The 17250-nt window shown below is 47.4% G+C and overlaps 1 protein-coding gene across 4 annotated transcripts in view; it reads left to right on the top strand.

The window, feature by feature from the left end:
* HECTD4 (HECT domain E3 ubiquitin protein ligase 4) overlaps window positions 1–17250 on the top strand; it is a 195019-nt gene that overhangs the window by 153413 nt on the left and 24356 nt on the right. For all 4 annotated transcript variants that reach the window (XM_027862558.1, XM_027862548.1, XM_027862540.1 and 1 more), the window contains exons 48-60: window positions 2–81; window positions 1177–1340; window positions 1741–1978; window positions 2530–2666; window positions 3236–3362; window positions 5979–6116; window positions 6626–6762; window positions 8991–9151; window positions 11066–11247; window positions 12441–12646; window positions 12938–13068; window positions 14223–14428; window positions 16998–17180. In XM_027862558.1, the coding sequence (XP_027718359.1) occupies window positions 2–81; window positions 1177–1340; window positions 1741–1978; window positions 2530–2666; window positions 3236–3362; window positions 5979–6116; window positions 6626–6762; window positions 8991–9151; window positions 11066–11247; window positions 12441–12646; window positions 12938–13068; window positions 14223–14428; window positions 16998–17180 (2090 nt within the window). The remainder of the gene's footprint in view (window position 1; window positions 82–1176; window positions 1341–1740; window positions 1979–2529; window positions 2667–3235; window positions 3363–5978; window positions 6117–6625; window positions 6763–8990; window positions 9152–11065; window positions 11248–12440; window positions 12647–12937; window positions 13069–14222; window positions 14429–16997; window positions 17181–17250) is intronic.

The following is a 17250-nucleotide window of genomic DNA, read 5'->3' as shown; positions in this document are numbered from 1 at the left end:
GCAATGGCCGTGCTGTGCACTATAATGGCTCCAGCCTCTTACAGTGGAAGAGCGTGCGGCTGGATGTGACTCTCTCCCCTGGTAGGTGGGCTGACGGCAGCTCTCAGAAAAGCCAACTCTCCTTTCTCTCGCCTCCCTGGTTGTCTTCCAGGTGGTGTAACTGAATGAACAGAACATGCCGTAGCTCAAATATTGAGTTGTCTGGGGCACAGCCTCAGGATCTCATTTAGGAACCAAGGATTGATCATTTATGAGTCATCTTTATTTTTATCTCTGGGTCCTCTTAGAAAATTCTGAGGTTTTGCCTCTTGTCTGCCGTCATAAATGATGTCAAGCAGATACCCCCTCCTGGCCCCCCACCACCACACACACGTACACACACACTCCGACATCCCATTTCCTGGCCCAGACCTCTGTCCTGCTCTCGGTTCTCCCTTTAGAGGCCCCACCCCCACCCCAGTGCTGCCCCAGTATGATCCCCTTCCTAATTTCCCTTAGTTGATGCTGCCACCCCAGCCCCTCTGAAATTACTTTATCCATATTTCATAGTTACTAAACTTCATATATGTGTTTTCAGGTTAGCTTCTGGAGGCCGGGGACTGTTTTCATTTTATCTCTGTGTCCTCCATGCCTGGCACAGAGATATTTAATAAATACTTGTTAAGTAAGGGAACTAACAAGACATTATGGCAGAGCAAATAGAGAGCTGAACTGGGAATCAGGCAGACCTGGATTCAGATCCTACCACTGACAGTGATTAGCTGTGTGGCCAGGAGCAGTTTAGTTAAATTCTCTGAGCCTCAGGCAACTCCCTAAGACTGATGTATCTGCAGTCACTAACAGAATCTCAGGTCCTTGACGTCCTGAATATCAACATCAGACATTTACTGGGAGCTGGCAGGCATTTTTAGCAAAGAGGCCCCTAAAAGAGCCAACACCAGGACCTTAGAGTGAATTATAAGCTCCTCTATTTGTTTTCCTTTAAGTAACCTAAATGCAAAGGCAGCCTGTACGTCCACCCTGTCCAACCCCTTCTGTTGGTGGTGCCAGTCGAAGAGCTAGCCCATTTCACCTTCACAGCATGAGACAAGCTAATCACAAATCAGAAATGATCTTCATAATGGCTGACCTCGACCGTACAAATGGCCCTGATGTTCTCCTTCCTCTGTTCTGTAGGAGATGGGGCAGGAATCGGCTGGGAAAGAACAGAGGGCACCCCGCCCCCTCCAGGACAGCCCCCCAAGGGCCGGGTCTATTTCACGTACTGTGGGCAGCGCCTGTCCCCGTGTCTGGAAGATGTTTCAGGAGGCATGTGGCCTGTCGTTCACATACAGAAAAAGGCAGGTCCTCTCCTTTAGAAACCTTGGGATTGGGGGGGTTGGCTCCTATCAGCAATACAGAAATCTAACATAGAGGACTCGATGACAGCTCCCAGTGAAAAGGAAATGCAGAATTAACCTGGTTAGGGAAGGACTTGATGCTTTTCATCTGTAAGGCTATAGGCTTTGATAGCAAAGGGTCCTGTGCTCAGCATGTCATACTTTTGTGAGAAAGGAGGGAGGGAGAGAAGGAAGGAAGAAAGGCCGGCAAGGAAGGAGGGAGGGAGGGATGAGCAGCACTTTATAAAGTGAGTGATGCAGGCCTCTGAGGCTTTATGTCTGCACTAGCATCTTTCAGGCCCTTCCAGGGAATAAAATCAAGCAGCAGCTTCTCATCTTCCTCCCATGATCTTCCTTTCAGAACACCAAGATCCGGGCTAATTTTGGATCTCGCCAGTTTGCCTACGCCGAAGGGCAGGCCCACCGGAATGCCGCTGACCTGTGCATTGACCTGGCTGAGGAGATCAGCGCCAACTTTGAAGCCCTTCCTTTTGCCATGGCTTCTGACAGTGACAATGATGCCGGCACCAGCATAGCTTCTGACCCAGGGACACACGGGCCTCCCTGTCGCATCGCCGCCGTGGCCACAGCTCAGCAACGTAAATAGCCATGGGTGTTTCATTACTCTATGGAAAATGGAATTCTCCCATACCAACATTACCAGAATGTTCATTTAGGATTATAGTATCGTAAGATGGGGAGCTGGAAGAGTGTTTAGAACATATCTACTCTCGCTCCCTCATTTTGTAAATGAGGAAACTGAGGTACAGAGCGATTAACTACCTTAGGATCCTATCTCTAAACCTCCAAGGGACCTCAGATGTCAGCTAGTCTGACTCCCTCCTTTTACAGATGAGGAATCTGACTTGGATGCCTCATTACAAAAATCATTCTCTTTTTCATCTTGAAGAATTATCCAAATTGCTCCCTGTTGAAGTAATTGTGCCCTGAAAAAACTTTTGGGATTCATTATAATTATAGGTAATATTTTATTCACTTGACTGTTTGCTTGAAGTTCCTCAGAATTCCAGAGCCCTTTCCCTCAGGGGAATGGGGGATGTTGTTGCTGGTTTTTTCAGGGTGCCATTAGTTAAAGGCCTTCCTGTCTCCTTGTACATGAAATGTATAGTTTGATTATCCTCTGTTACAGAATATGACAGTGACAGCTCTTGTCACTACAAAGTGGAGCTCAGCTATGAAAATTTCATCACCTCAGGCCCAGACCCCCACCCACCTCCCATTGCAGATGACGAGAGCGATGATGATGACGATGACGACATCCCCCAGGTAAGGGCGATGCAGCCACAGGGAGAGGGTAGGAAGGGCATGACCGGAGCGGGTGTGAAACTTGTGAAAAGGGAAGAGACTGGGAAGGAGTTACTTGGATGAGAGGGATGGAAGATGGAGAATGGGAGACAGTGGCCAAGCCAGGTCTGGAGGCAGAAGGGTTTTTAGTCATATAATCTGACTCTGAAAAGCATCTCTGATTTATTTATTTAAAAAACAAACAGATTACAAAGCAGTTGCAAGATTCTGACTTGCTTAAGTCAAGAGGCTCTTTTGCCTGTACAGATCCAGGGTGTCCAAAAAAGGATGTGTTTTGGCAGGGTCTTGGTAAAGGTGGGCTGACGTGAAATTGCCCTCATGCTCTCTGAAGCAAATCGGAAAACTGGCCTTAATCCAGCTGTTTCCTGCCCCAGCATCTTGGGGCTATATTCTCCACTGGTAGCCTGCATGGCCTGATGGCCTGGCAGTGGAGAAGAGTGGTTGTCAGTAAAGAAGGAAGGACGGGAAATTGCCCCCTGCCCGCTGACCCTGGCTCATCCTCTCCTGGTCTGTTTGCTTTCTCTTTCCAGGAGGACCACTATGCCCTGCTCGTGAAAGCCTGGGAAACCAAAGTTTTTCCTACCATTAGAAGACGCTTCCGTAATGAAGCTGAGCGAAAGTCAGGCCTGGACCAGATTAAGGGGGCTCTTCAACTAGGTCTGGTGGCCCCTTTATTCGCTTTGTTTTCTTTTGGGGTAGCTCGGGAAGGGGAGATGCAGAGACATGAACTTCCCTTAAGAGAAGCGGGGCAAGGCCTCAGCTTGCTCCTCCCACCTTCGCATCCTTCACCTGAGGAAGCTTTTGTTCTGAGTTTCTGGTTCTCACTTGCTGGTCTCTATAAAGCCATGTTTTAAAAAGATGTAGCTCAGGGTATAAGTCCTGGAAGCTTATAGAATTGGCCTTTCTTCTCAGGCACCTCTTAAGATCAGAGACATCTTGCTAGCCCAAAAACAGTGCAAGTTTTGCTCTCAGATGGCAGATTAGCAGTGAATGTTCAGTGTTCTGGGTCCTGAAAATTGCTGCAGACAGCTTATTCCATTTTTAGTCCCTTCTCTTTCTCTTCTTATGTTTCCTCTTCTTGGTAAACATCTGCTTTAGAGGAGAAGAAATGCCCTTTTACAAATAGTGCTGGAGCTCTTTTTACAGGGCTAAAATCGAAACTTCAGGCTTGATTCAGGTCCCAGCAAGGGAAGCTAGGATTTAATCTGGGAGCCTTTACCCTCCTTCCTCTTCCATGTAGGCTGAGAGTTACAGCCTTCTGGAAGCCTTGCATTTCCATTTAATGCAAATTCACCCAGTTCTATCCATGAGTGGCACTCACATATTCAGTGTCTCTGTTCTCCACCTGGATTTCAGGAGTAATCCACTTGACTTTGCTACCACCATTCCCAAATGGCAGGATGGCGATAGCAATAGCTGGGCATGCCAGCACGTTGATAACTTCTTTGCTGTTACCCAGTGTTTTAAGATGTTGATCGTTATGATAAATGAAAGATTTTAACAAACCATTCAACAGGCATGTATTAAATGCCTTTTAAGAGCCAGGCACTGTGTTGGGTACCAGGGGTGCCAAGGCAGAAACAAAATAGCCTCTGTCCTCAAGGACCTTCCCTCCTACTAGATGGGCATAAGCACAGTTTTAGAGCAATGTATAATCTTTATAATCTTTCATAAGTACAACATTTATATAATAATCTATAATATTTATATAATCTTTTGATCCCTAAAAGATTATAGGAAATAGAGATAGAAAAGACCATTATTATCGCACAAAGTTTCTCCCTCTGCCAGGATCAGAAAGAAGGTCTGCTATTCCCTCTGATTTCCAGTTTATTTTTTAACCACTTATCCCAATACAGTTCATTGAATCATAGGTCTGGAATTAGAAGGGACCTTAAAAGCCATCTGGTCCAACCTGTCCATGTTACACTTGAGGTCCAGAGAGCTGCCGTGACTTGCCCAAGGTCACATAGCTGGTAAATGGCAGGGCCTGGCTCTGAATCCATCTGCTTAGACTCCAAATCCAGCCCTGTTTTCATCATGCCACATTGTTTCCCCATCCACTCTGAGGCAACAATGGGGCCGATGCCCTGAGCTAAGAAGGCATGAAAATGATCAGACGTGGAATGCGTTTCACGGTCTCCTGCCATGAATCTCTGAGGCTGGATCATTTATTCTCAGCGTCAGGAGATTGTCAGGTCAAGTAGCGAATGAAGTCACGAGGTGGCGAGGTCCCAAGACTGATCATTTGTAGGAGTCATCCCAGCAGCCGGGATTGTGTCAGGGGGCTTCCAGTCCGAGGCTTGTGGGGAGGGACCCCCTGAAGTAAGACAGGTTCTCAGGGGCTCATTGTGATTCAGACTGGCTGAGTGTTCTCTTTCAGTATCAGTCCCTGGATGTTTCCTCCTTTTTTAAAAGGTGTATGTATTCACCGTAATTGCTCTGTGGTATAGAGGAATGAAGGAAGTTCTTGCTTGGGATTTCTCAGGTTGGTCAGGAGGCATTTTCTTTGAGAGAGAACTAGACTTCAGAGACTCATGATCCCGTGAAGGAAAATAGAACTAGTCCTCATGGTTCCCTGGCTTAATGTACAGGTGCACGGTTTCCTGCGTGTTACATGGTAGGCGTGGTTTTTTAAAAGTCCTTTGGAAAATGGTGTGAGATATTTTATAGAATCCTTGAAACTAAAGTGCTTTAGAGGAGGGGGTGATTCTGAGCCCGTGCTCTCTCCTCTTGTTTCATTTGGCACTGATTTCTCTCTGTAAGCATCCTTCTCTAATTACAACCTCCTTCGCAATTGTGCACTGCAAATTGCTATCCTTGCTAATTGTTGTATGGACAGTTAATGAGTAGAGTAGTAAATGAGGAGTGGTAGAGATAGCCTTTATTTAAAAGCAAATCCTGTCCAACATTTCCCTTAGCATCATGGGAAAAAATCTGGCATCGGTAGGCAGATGTGATGAATATATGTCACACACACACACACCCCGCCCCCACAACTCCATACTGCCGACCTGGAGGCCGGCCTGCCTGTTTTTCCTGAGGAAGTACAACATGGCCTTCGTTAGTTTCATCGTGAGGCTAGTGACTGCTGATCCTGGGGGAGCAGGGGACAGCCCAGCTCCTAGGCTTAGCCTGTGAATGGGAATGTGCCCTCTCTTCATGGCAAATGGATGTGCGTGTGGCCCTGAAGAGGCTACCAGACTGGGCTAGTGAGGGAGGATGGGCAGGGGCCAGTGACAGGCTTCACCAAAAGGCATCTTCTTCTTTTAGGCATGGTGGATATCGCCCGGCAGACTGTAGAATTTCTCTATGAGGAGAATGGTGGCATCCCTAGAGATCTTTATCTTCCCACAATTGAAGACATCAAAGATGAAGCAAATAAATTCACAATTGATAAAGTTCGCAAAGGTTTCTTTTTCCTTCTTGCTTTGCTAAAAATTTGGAATTGAGAGTAGGCTTTTTTGAAAGCCATGAGCTTGAGAAACACAGCATAGGGCCAGGGATGGGATTGCTCAGGGAAGCAGCAATGAGGCTCCGGGCTTCTCTTACACCCACTCTTCCTGGGCGCCTCTGCTCGAGCTCTCAGCCAACCCTGAAGACTTCTAGTAAGGTTATAGGCATCCTCGGGATCCCTCTCCTCTCAGCTGCACACAAAGCACAGACAGAAAATTGCAGTTGTCAGGGGAATCACCCTAGGAGGACGGGCGGGGGCGAGAAGGGGAAGGAGGTTGCCAGTCTTTTCCAGCCAGTGTGTGTCAGTTTGGCCCCATCGCCTGAGGTGATGATCTGCAGCCCCTCTGAGGGCACATTCAGATGCTGCCCACACCCCTCTTCCCATCCTGGAACAGGCTTAGAGATGATGCTAGATCACAGGGATCCAGGCTCTTGAATGAATCTCTCCCTCCCTTGGCCCCCAGGGCTCACGGTGGTCACACGCTCTCCAGACAGTAACAATGTGGCCAGCAGTACCGTGGGGACTGCGCTCCCCAAATTTGCCATCCGGGGGATGCTGAAAACGTTTGGCCTCCATGGAGTTGTTCTGGACGTGGATTCGGTAAGTAAGACTTTCAGACATGCCTTTGCTGTGCTCAAGGCGTCCGTCTCTTTTCTCACATCGAGCCCGTGGTGGCACCTGACCCTCTCTGGCCCCTGGGGCCGTGGCAGAGGAGGGGGAACAGGTGCACTGTTGTCCGCCCTGGCTGTGATGGCCACGGCCAGTGGCCAGGCCAAACAGCCCAATTATTGAAGAGACACTTGCCCATCTTCTCCCTAAACTTCCCAGTCACCCATTCCAGGTGGGTGATGACTTCATTTCATAACTGAGGTAAATGAGAGGTCAATTGTTTAAAAATCAAAAAAAGAAACTTACAGCGTACATCAAGTGCCTGCCATGCTCAGTTTTGTGCTTTATGCCTAGATTCTGGGATTCTGGATCCTATAAAGGTTGACTAAGACAAGGCCCTTCCTTATGACACACTGCCTCGCCATTGGAGAATTCAGTGCAATGTGATGGGAAGGAGCCTGGAACAAGATCCATAAGAACAAGATCCTGGGCTCTGCTTCTGACTCTCCCCCACAAGCCTTAGGGCTGTCGCAAGTCTCTCCACATTCCCAGACCTCAGTTTCATGTTTGGTAAAATGATGAGGTTGGAGTAAATGATCTTTGAGGAGCACTCCTGCTCTAAAGTTCTGTGAGCTCTGAGCCAAGTATTCAGATGCAGACCTTAAGAAGAAAGTCTAGACCGGCCTTCAGGCTCTGCTGAGCAAGCCAGGCCGCTTAATGGGCCGTGGCCTCTAAGACACCCTCGTAAGAAGTCAGCTCTCAGAGCTCCGTGGAGTTTGATGCAGCATATCTTTCAAGCGAAATGTCAGGACTGGCAGTGATGAACTCCGTCTTAAACACAGAATTAGGCCAACTCGTAATTTCATCTTGCAACTTTAAATCATTCTGATCCAATATAACTCATACTTCTGACACTGGGACTAATATATGGTACTAACATGTTTTCCTAGCAGTGGAAATTCATGACAAATAGAAATCACTTATAAATAGAAAATCACGAAAATAGCATTGCATGAGAAGCAATAATTGATTATTATTTCTTGAGAGGCTTGGCTTCCTGTGTTAGATTGATTTCTAAGTATAGTTGTATTTATTATTTTACTCCCTCGCTTTTGAATCCCAAGTACATCTGTATGGTTTTATCCTGTGCCTCAATGACCCCCAAATAGAGATGAGTCATCAGACAGGTACCCAGTTTGGGGAGCATCAGCAATGTTAGGAACTTGCAACTTGGCCTTATTGTAAATCAATAAACTCCACGGGCTCCCAGTTCTCTCTGGTGAACGGGCTGCTCTGTCTGGCATTGAAAGCCTGCTACCCCCTGGCTCCAGGCTTTTACCCTCCTCGAGCTCAGCTGGCCTCCCAGCTGTTTCCACCCATGATGTCCCCTAGGCCATCTCAGGCCCACCCTATACCTGGACTGTGCCTCCTCTTCCTTCCCTCTGCTTCTCAGAGTCACTGGTTTCCTTCAGATTCTACCTACTCTGTGAGACCTTTCCTGATCCCCGAGCTGTTGGGTCTCCCTGACAAAATGATCTTGTGTCCATCTGGTGTCTCTCTTGTATGGAACTTCTGTGTGTACATACTGTTTCCCTTGATAGAACACCAGCTTCTCGAGGGAGGGACTTTCATCTGTTTTTGTATGCTTGGCGCATAGTAGGCACTTAATAAATGCCTGTGAATTGAGTCCATCTGTAAGCAATAACACATAATTGGGGCTTTTTAAAAAGTTTAATATAGTTTGTGAAGAGACATCTTAACAATTTAAATTTACCTCCATTGCCTGACCAGATCTGTTTAGATTTTTAGACTATCCATTGTAATATAACCAACACATATTTAAATTTCCTCTAATCATTATGCTCTTTTTTTTCCATTTCTATTTTAAATATTTACAACTAGTATTTCAACCATATTTCATATAAAAGACTAAAACACTTCATTGTTTTTTAGTTTCTACAGTGTCAGTGTTTGTTGTGTTGTGTCCTTTAACAAAAAAAAAGCAAACATCTAAAAGTATTATGTGTGGCATTTTTCACAAGGGTAATGTACTGTTACCTTCCCTGTCAATCATTTATCTGATAGTAAAATAGCTCTGAACCAGCAATGGGCTACCACATAGAAGAGGACTGGAAAGCCTGGAGGGGAAAATAAACGTGCATATTTTCAAACTTTGCAAATAAAAAAAAAACCAACAAACTTTCATATTATTATTGTAGGTAAATGAACTGGTGCAGGTGGAAACTTACCTCCGCAGTGAAGGGGTGTTGGTACGTTACTGGTATCCTATCGACATGTTAGAAAGGCCGCCTGCAGGCTACCGCAGGACTGCAACTAACGGCCTGGTTACACTGGACAACACCAACATTCAGATTCACAGGTAACTGAAACTCTCTGTCTGGGTCACAGGGGTGGGGTACTTGTGTCCTTGAGGACATATGTGACCCTCTAGGTTCTCAAATGCGGCCCTTTGACTGAATCCAAACTTCACAGAACAGATCCCCTTAATAAAAGGATTTGTTCTGTAAAACTCAATCAAAGGGCCACACCCAAAGACCTAGAAGACCACAGGTTCCCCACTCCTGATAGATGGTCTATACAGGAAGAACCCTCCTGGCAGGTTCTCTTCCAGATGCTGTTTAGTTCCTAAATCAATCCAGTACTTACTGAACACCTGCTGTGTGCCCAGCACTGTGCCAGGCACCTTCGGGGGGGATACAGAAGAATTAGGAGGGGAGGCCTGACTCAGGCACAAGGGGCATGGTAGCCTAGGAGCACATCCAACCAAATGTGCCGCACATGCCATTTGTCTTTTACCAATGGCAACTTTTCATTGTGTGCTAGATTCATAACTGTTCATTACTTTTAATAGAAAAATATCCCCCAGATGTATCTCTGAATCTCAGCATGTTCCTTCACAAGGTGCTGAAAGCTTTTCTACTAGTAGATCTTTTGGGTTTATTATTAGCAGATATCCAGTATGCAAGAAAACAGCTGGCTCTTGATAGGCAAAGTGGGCCATAGATCTGAAGGGGATTCAGAAAGTTTGAGGTAACATCCAAACGTAGGTGTTGTTCTTGTCATCGATAACATGCGTTCAGCAGCAGAGGCACATGACACGTCCAGTACAAACGTATTCAGTGACTGAGTACTGTCCAATGGGCAGTTTCATTGAAAGCCTGACCAGTGATAAGGGTGTATGTTTCCATGCTTTCCAAAGAGGCCTTTCCTATTCAAATAAACATGAAGGACTTCATCACCAAAAGAGGCTTCTGGAACTCCTGTCCTAGGCAGAAAATACTCCATTTGTTAGATGAAACTTAAACCAGGAAAAGATGAAAATTCCCTTGTTTGCCCTGTGTCTCTATGCTTAACAGTTTCACTTCTTTGAAACTGGAGATGAAAGGATTTCAGGGTGGTAAGCATTTTGATTAAAGACCTAGTATGTAGCATGCTTGTGCTGCTTTCCTCCATCCATGATACATTTATGTTTATGAACAACTATACCCAGAGGGAAGGGAAAGACAGAGGAGGGAGATACATCGGTTATTTGACCTGTCTTCCTAACACATCTTCTAAGTCTACTTGGATTTTGTTCATGTAGTTCTTGCATATTCATAGTCAGTGCCATCCTGTGTGGTGTTTTCTTGGCTACCAGTCCCTAACAGAGTCCAAATGTTCTTGCAATAAATATAACTTAGGCCACTCCAGAAATATGAATAAATAATGACCTGATCCTTCATGACCTCCAGAGGGACTTTTGGAGACTTGAGAACTTGTGCACATTTTAAAGCTGCCTCTAAAAGACTTTTTGTATAGTTTTCATCTCTCAAAGGTTCCCTCTTTGCAGGTTAATAAATAAAGCACAGGTGCAGTCTAGCCAAAAGCCTGGGTGCTGGCAAGGCAGCAAGTGCGTTAGGGAGGGAGACACAATCCAGACAATGCCTAGCTGGGCATTAATGAGTGATTTTCCAAAGCCCCTGCTCTCTGCTTCCTTTGATGGCATTAAAGCCACTGTCCTGGGGAATTAAAGTCTGGGGACCTTCGGGCCCCACTTGGCCCATTTGTTTTTCTAGTCAGCTCTGACCAGGAGGTGCAGAGAGCAGCCAGGCCCAGGCACAGGGCACACCCTGATGGGCCCAATGTTCTTTGACCAGAGTGAGAAATAAAATGGCTGCCTTAGCGACGCTAAGTCATCGGGGCGGATTGAGAGGGATGGCAGTCATGGGGGTCTTGGGTTGAGGAGGGGAGCAGGAGTCTTCCATTCCCCTCATCCCATGTTTCTTCTTTCCAGGGAGCTGCTGAGATGTGAGGCCTCCCTGGCCAGGCTTTACTGTCGCATGGCCCTCCTCAACATCTTTGCCCCAAAACTGCCTCACCTGTTTACCCGTCTGTTTCACATCCCTGCGATTCGGGACATCACCCTGGATCACCTGCAGCTCCTATCCAGTCAGCTCCTCGCTCCACCCCTTCCTGGTAAAATATCACTTTGATTACCCAGTCTCCTCAGTCACTGTCACACGCAGTAGGCCTACTGCTGTGCCCTGGTCAACAAGTGCCTCTTCAGACTTGCCCTGGTCACAGGATGATGCCATGTCCTTCACCTTGCTCCCTTTGAGAGGACGAGCAAAGCTTGAGCATGCGTTGGGAAGCTCAGGTGGAGAGGCTGTGCTGAGGAATTAATCTTTCCAAATTGTTGTTCTTTTTTTTCATTCATGTAAAGTTGGCCCTAACTCTTTAGACTTCTCTCATTGCTAGGGCCCTGGTGAGCTTCTTAAAGTTCTTGTGGCTCAGAGGGAGGCTAGGACGTATCACTTATGCAAATGATGACTGGCCACAGACACGCTCTTCCATATTATGGGAATCAGAGAGTAAAACATTCTCACTGTGAAGAGCTCATTCGAGGCAGGCCTTTTCACCCTGTGACTTCAGGTAGAGCTGCATTTAGGGAGGCCATCCAGATGTCCTTTTTGGGGGGGGAAATGCCATGATTCCTGCTTGAGTGCTTGGAGTAAAGACCTTCTAAGATAGCAGTGAGACAGAATATCTTTGGCCACCCTGGCAAATGCTGCTTTATTCTGCTCTCTGGCCCCAGGGCAAAATCCAAGAACTGCAACCATCCCTCTCTCCTTCCTTTCACCCCCCAGCTACCCAACCTGACCTGTGCAATCTGCCTTCTGATCCCTGCCCCTGCTTTACCAGAAACTTGGAAGAAGATCTGGGAGGAGGTTGGAGGAGGTGCTGGGGAGGGAGGCACACTCAGTAGAACCTTTGGTTGACTGGATGCGCACGTCCATGCTCCATTCGGGGCTGCACCCGGGGTAGTTGCCTCCTCCATCCCCTGCCCACAGTAACGACGTCCACCACAGATGCATGTGCGATGTCCCCAGTGGCACCAGGCCTCGTTTGGGATTCTCGAGGGCTGAGGTTTCCTTGACCTTTCCCTGCCCTTGGGCTTTGAGGCGTTAAGTTGTGCTTGCAGATCTTCTGAACTCCTCTCAGAATCCTCTGGTTGGGGGAGGGAAGCCAAGCCTCTTGGTGCCTTCCAGGTGTTGCTGGTTTGGGCGTGCTTTCAGAGTCAGCCTCCCCAGTGAGTGAGTGAGGGTCCTATGGCTGCATCCCCTGCCCTGGGCCCTGCAGTCAGGCCCTGTTTGATTTCCTGTTTGCAGATGGCACCATCAGCTCCAGCGCCATCCTTTTGGCCCAGTCTCTGCAGCACTGTATCCATGCCCAGAACTGTTCTGCTGCAGACCTCTTCTACCAAGGCAGCTCGCAGACAGTCAGAGACTGGCTCAATGTGGCCATCACACGCACCCTCCAGCAAGGAGAAGAGAGCCTTATGGAACTAACGAGACAGATCTGTTCTTTCCTGCAGGTAAAAAAAAAATCTTTGACGTAACTTTAGTGTGGTCACAATTTTAAAATAGAAGACATCGCTTTGCTAAAAACTGTGCTCATTTTATTCTTCATCGACTTCCTTTCCTCCTCTCTAGGTGCCTTTGTACCTTATTACCTTGTTACCCTGTTCCTGTAGGGCCCTCCCGTCCTACCCCACCTGCTGCCGAGAGACTTCTTACCCTTCATTTTTACACCTAGCATGAGAGGATGATGTGCTCCCCTTTCTGTTGGTAGCCTGTGGTTTTCATGATTAAATGTCTCTCTGCAGACAGCCCCGGAACAGTTTCCCTCAGAAGAATTCCCAGTTTCCGAGTCCAAAGTCAATATGGATGTTAACTTCCCTGGGGCCGCCTTTGTTGTGGTGTCTTGTAAAGAAAGTCAGGCTGGCTTCCGCAAAGAGTAAGTGGCCCTCGGTCAGGTGGAAGGCTGTGGAGAGGGAGGGGGAGGTGGAGCTTGACGAAGGTAGCAAAGAAACGTGCCAGCTGTCTCTGGTACGCTCGCTCTTCCACATCCTCTCCATTTCCCGGTTGGTCACTCCCTTTTCTCCCCACTCCCTGGTTAGCCCAGAGTGCTGTCTCGTATGACAGAGAAGGAAAAAAGCAATTCAACAATAGAGCCCCCCGAAAAGAGGAGGTCTTAACATTCTGTGCCACAGCCGAGAAGCAGAGCCAGGCACCTCCTCTGCTCTGGCGCTCGTGCTTTCACAACTCTCAGGCCTCCGTCCTTAGATTCCTTTGAGGTGGCTGTGGTTTGTTTTCTGCTCTTGGAGAGCCTTGTTTACCAGGTCCTCTTAGTTCACTGGGCCCCAGTTCACACGAACCTCCCTCTGCTTCCCTCTATTCATCATATTCATTGTGTCTCACATCTCAGTAATATTCCATTATGTTCATGTACCAGAACTTGGTTGGTCTTTTTCCAGTTTACAGATCCAGGACATTTGCTTTGGGAAACATCTCTTTCTGACAAAGAAATAGTCATTAATAATAATAATAATAATAATAATAATAATAATAATAACTACAGACATTTATACAATACTGTAATTTACAAAGTATCTGCCAAAATGCTATTTGGTCCTCACAACAGCCCTGGGAAATAGATCATTAAAGATCCTTCTCTTTACAAATGAAGAAAAAGAGGGGCAGCTAGAGCTGTGGCACAGTGGATAAAGCACCAGCCCTGGAATCAGGAGGACCTGAGTTCAAATTTGGCCTCAGATGCTTGACACTTAATAACTGTGTGACCCTGAGCAAGTCATTTAACCCCATTACCTAGCCCCACCCCATCCCCCCAAAAAATGAAGAAACAGGCTTTTGGAGGTTAAAGGTATATCATTAGTAGATAGCAGTTAGGACTCAAATCTGGGTCTTCTGACATAGCGTCTGGTGCTCTTTCAACTGGTCCACTTTCACTAAAGATGGTGGAAACATGTAGGCATGATTCCATTAGCCTACCTTCCTCTTATCATCATCTCCATTAGAAACACCTCTGTCATTAGTGTCGACTGTATATGTGGCCAACTCCTCCACCACTGCGCGTTCTTTCTTTCACAGCTCCTCCCTGTACAAGGCTCCGTGGGCCCGAGTGCTCTTATATGGGCTAGGCCACAAAGTGAAGCGAAATGGCCAGCTCAACCTCATCGAAGCCGTCTGCTATCCACGGGACGCTTCTCCAACCAACACGGGGCTCACCCCACCTCCAACCACCAACCAGTATCCTTCCGTGATCATAGCGACCGACAAAGTCCACATCAAACTGGGTAAATCTCTTGATTAGCTTATGGTGATGAAAGATTGGAAAGCATTCCTCTGCTTTTCCTTTTCTAAAATGGAAGGGATCTTCTGCCTTGCTGAGTCCAAGAGAAGTTCTGTTCAGTAGGGTACACTTCGGAGACCTGTGTAATTGTGCAAAGGTCTGACAGGTGATGCGCTGTTTGGTGGTAACAGGGATGGTTACTTGTGGTTGGAATGACTTCTCCTTAGTATGATTGGACCAGAGCATAAATCATTTAGATTTCACCATCCAGACTAGGTTTCATCCAGTTCTCATCCCTCAGACCTGCCGTGATTAAATTGGGCCCCCAGGGTACTGGGCAATGAAAGCCACAGAAACACACTCAGGTCCTAAGGAGGAAACAGCACTTGGGATGTTTTCATTGGAAAAAATGATGCGTCTTGTCTCTCCCAACATCTTGATTAAAGCTGCCATAGGTTCAGTGCTTGAATCCAGTTTTAGGTGACAAAGAAGTCTGTTTAAATCTGGAGGGTGCTGCTTGCTGCTTGTCTCTCTGCACAGGGTGCTGTTTCTAGGCAGACGATGGAGGAGGAGGGGCCTTTGGTACCAGGTGCTCCAGCACCAGGTGTCCCCTCCAAGAAGAAAGAGACAGGCAGGCTCACGGTTTTCCAGTGGAATTGCATACTGAGCTGAAGAGTACTTAATTCTGTGATCATTTGGAAGTCATTTTAAATCTGCTAGTTTAACTTTAAATGTTTAGGTTCTAGGCGGAGGACCCCTGGTCCAGCATGGTACTCCTGTTCTTCAGTTCTTCATGAGAACAGTCAGCTAGAAATGCAGGCCTGTTCACAGAGCTGCCCCATCACTGTTCTCCTGTTGAACAGTAATAATAACTCAATGTTTTTTAGACAAATAGATCTTCAGAGCCAAAACAGGACCTTTGAGGTCAGAAAGTCCAAAATAGAGCCTCTGTCCCCCATTTGAGGAAGCTCAGGCTCGAGATGTTGTGTGGCTGGTGCAGTACCCTTAGCTGTGCAGCTAACAAGTGGCCTTGCCAGGACCAGCCTTGGGCACTGGGGACCTGCAGTGCCCGTTGGCAGAGCATTTGCCTCATCACACGCTTGGAAGGAAGGAGTACAAATATTATCATTGCCACTCAGGAGAAAACTGAGGCGGACAGAGCTCAGGTGACCCGGCCATAATGTCACAGCTTGTTAATGGCAGAGCCAGGCTTCAGTCACCCCTGGCTGCTGGGTTCTAGCTCAAAGTTCCTTCAACAGCACTTCTCTGGGTGGCTCCCATCAGTGCAGTAACTGGCAGCCATTTGGAAAAACCTTGGGAATGGCTTGTGCCCATGTATCAGTAGGAAGTTGGGATAGCCTTTCAGAAGAGAAAAAAGTGGCCTTAGCTTCCAGAAATCATTTTTGCAAGTACAAGTTAGGGTACGTTTGATCATATAGCAGTTATCTGAAGGTCTGGGGTGGTGGGGCCTGCAAACTCAGTATGGGTTGCCAGGTGATAGGACAGCCAAAAGGCCTGGTGCCATCTTGGGCTGCAGGAGAGAGGCCTGGTGTCCAGACTACGGAGATGAGAGTGCGGTCATCCTCGGCTCTGGGCAGACCAGCACTGGAATCCTGTGTCCATTTGGTCCACCACACTCAGAAAGTGCCTTGGTGAGCCGCAGAGCTTCAAGAGGTTGGTGGCCAGCAAGGAGCCACTTGAAGGGGACAAAAGGCAGAGTAGTATGGCAGAGAGAGCCTGGATTTGGAGTCACAGGACCCCCAATTCAAGCTCTGCCACTAATTAGCTTTCAAGGCTTGGAGGAGAAGACCTGTAAGTTCCCTTCCAGCCCTAACTCATATTCTCACCCTAGGACATAGGGAGGGATAGAAGAGCAGCCTTTAAGTGTTTGGGAGACCATCACGTGGCAGGAAAAGTCAGCCAGCCCTTTTGGGTCCCAGAGAGCAGAGCTCAGAGCAGTGAGTGGAAGGGCGAAGAAGATTTATTTTCAATGTAAAAAGCTTCCTAAGAATGATACCTGTCCCAAAATGGAACAGTGGCTTGACTTTCCCTTCATCAGAGGCCTTCCAGAAGATTCTTGATATAGACGTTGTATTCCTGCTTCAGTACTGCTTGGATGATACAGCCTCGGAGGCTCCTTCCCGCTCAGAAGTCCTGCGAGCCTGTGGCAACAGTGGTGTGTGGTTCATTCCATGCAGGCCATAGCCCTCCCAGCTGGCCAGCTCTCTGCCCGCACCAGCTCCCTAGTGTGTTAGTACAGTCCCAGAGCATTCATTTCAGGAGGGGGAGTATTCTAGGCATTATCTCATTAAAGCACAAGATAGAGCTCGTGTTCAGTTCACTGAGACAAGTTTGTTTCTCGGTGGTTTAAGAAAGTTATCTCTTCCTCATTTTTACTCTGCTACTATTGCCCCATTTGAAAGGAAATTGTGTTGGCCTCCTCTGTTTTCTCCCATTAGTAAAATGCTCACCTTTGTTGCCATCCTCTCCAGCTTAGCCTCCACCAACCAGTTTCATACATTTATTGAAGTCAGGCGCTAATCAGTGACCTTCCTTCCTGGGGGGTGTCCTAGGGGTCTCTCCACCTCCGGGAGCTGTGCTGCTGTTGCATTCTCTGCCCCTGGAATTCCCATTGGCCATGGCTTTTGCAGAGCAGCTCTTGTCTTGGAGATCCGAAGATGGTGAAGTGAAATCTGAAGATGAGCCTGACACCATCATCCCGACTTCAGTTCTGCTGCAAGTGGTGGAGCTCCTAGGTGAGATACAGAGCAACGATGATGCCAAGAACACTGTTGTCTGAAAGTGCAGCCGAGCAGGATTTCATTT

Source organism: Vombatus ursinus, unplaced genomic scaffold (genome assembly GCF_900497805.2).
Source record: "Vombatus ursinus unplaced genomic scaffold, bare-nosed wombat genome assembly UNPS02001287.1, whole genome shotgun sequence".
Taxonomy (NCBI): Eukaryota; Metazoa; Chordata; class Mammalia; order Diprotodontia; family Vombatidae; genus Vombatus; species Vombatus ursinus.
This window is presented reverse-complemented; position numbering and strand designations above follow the sequence as displayed.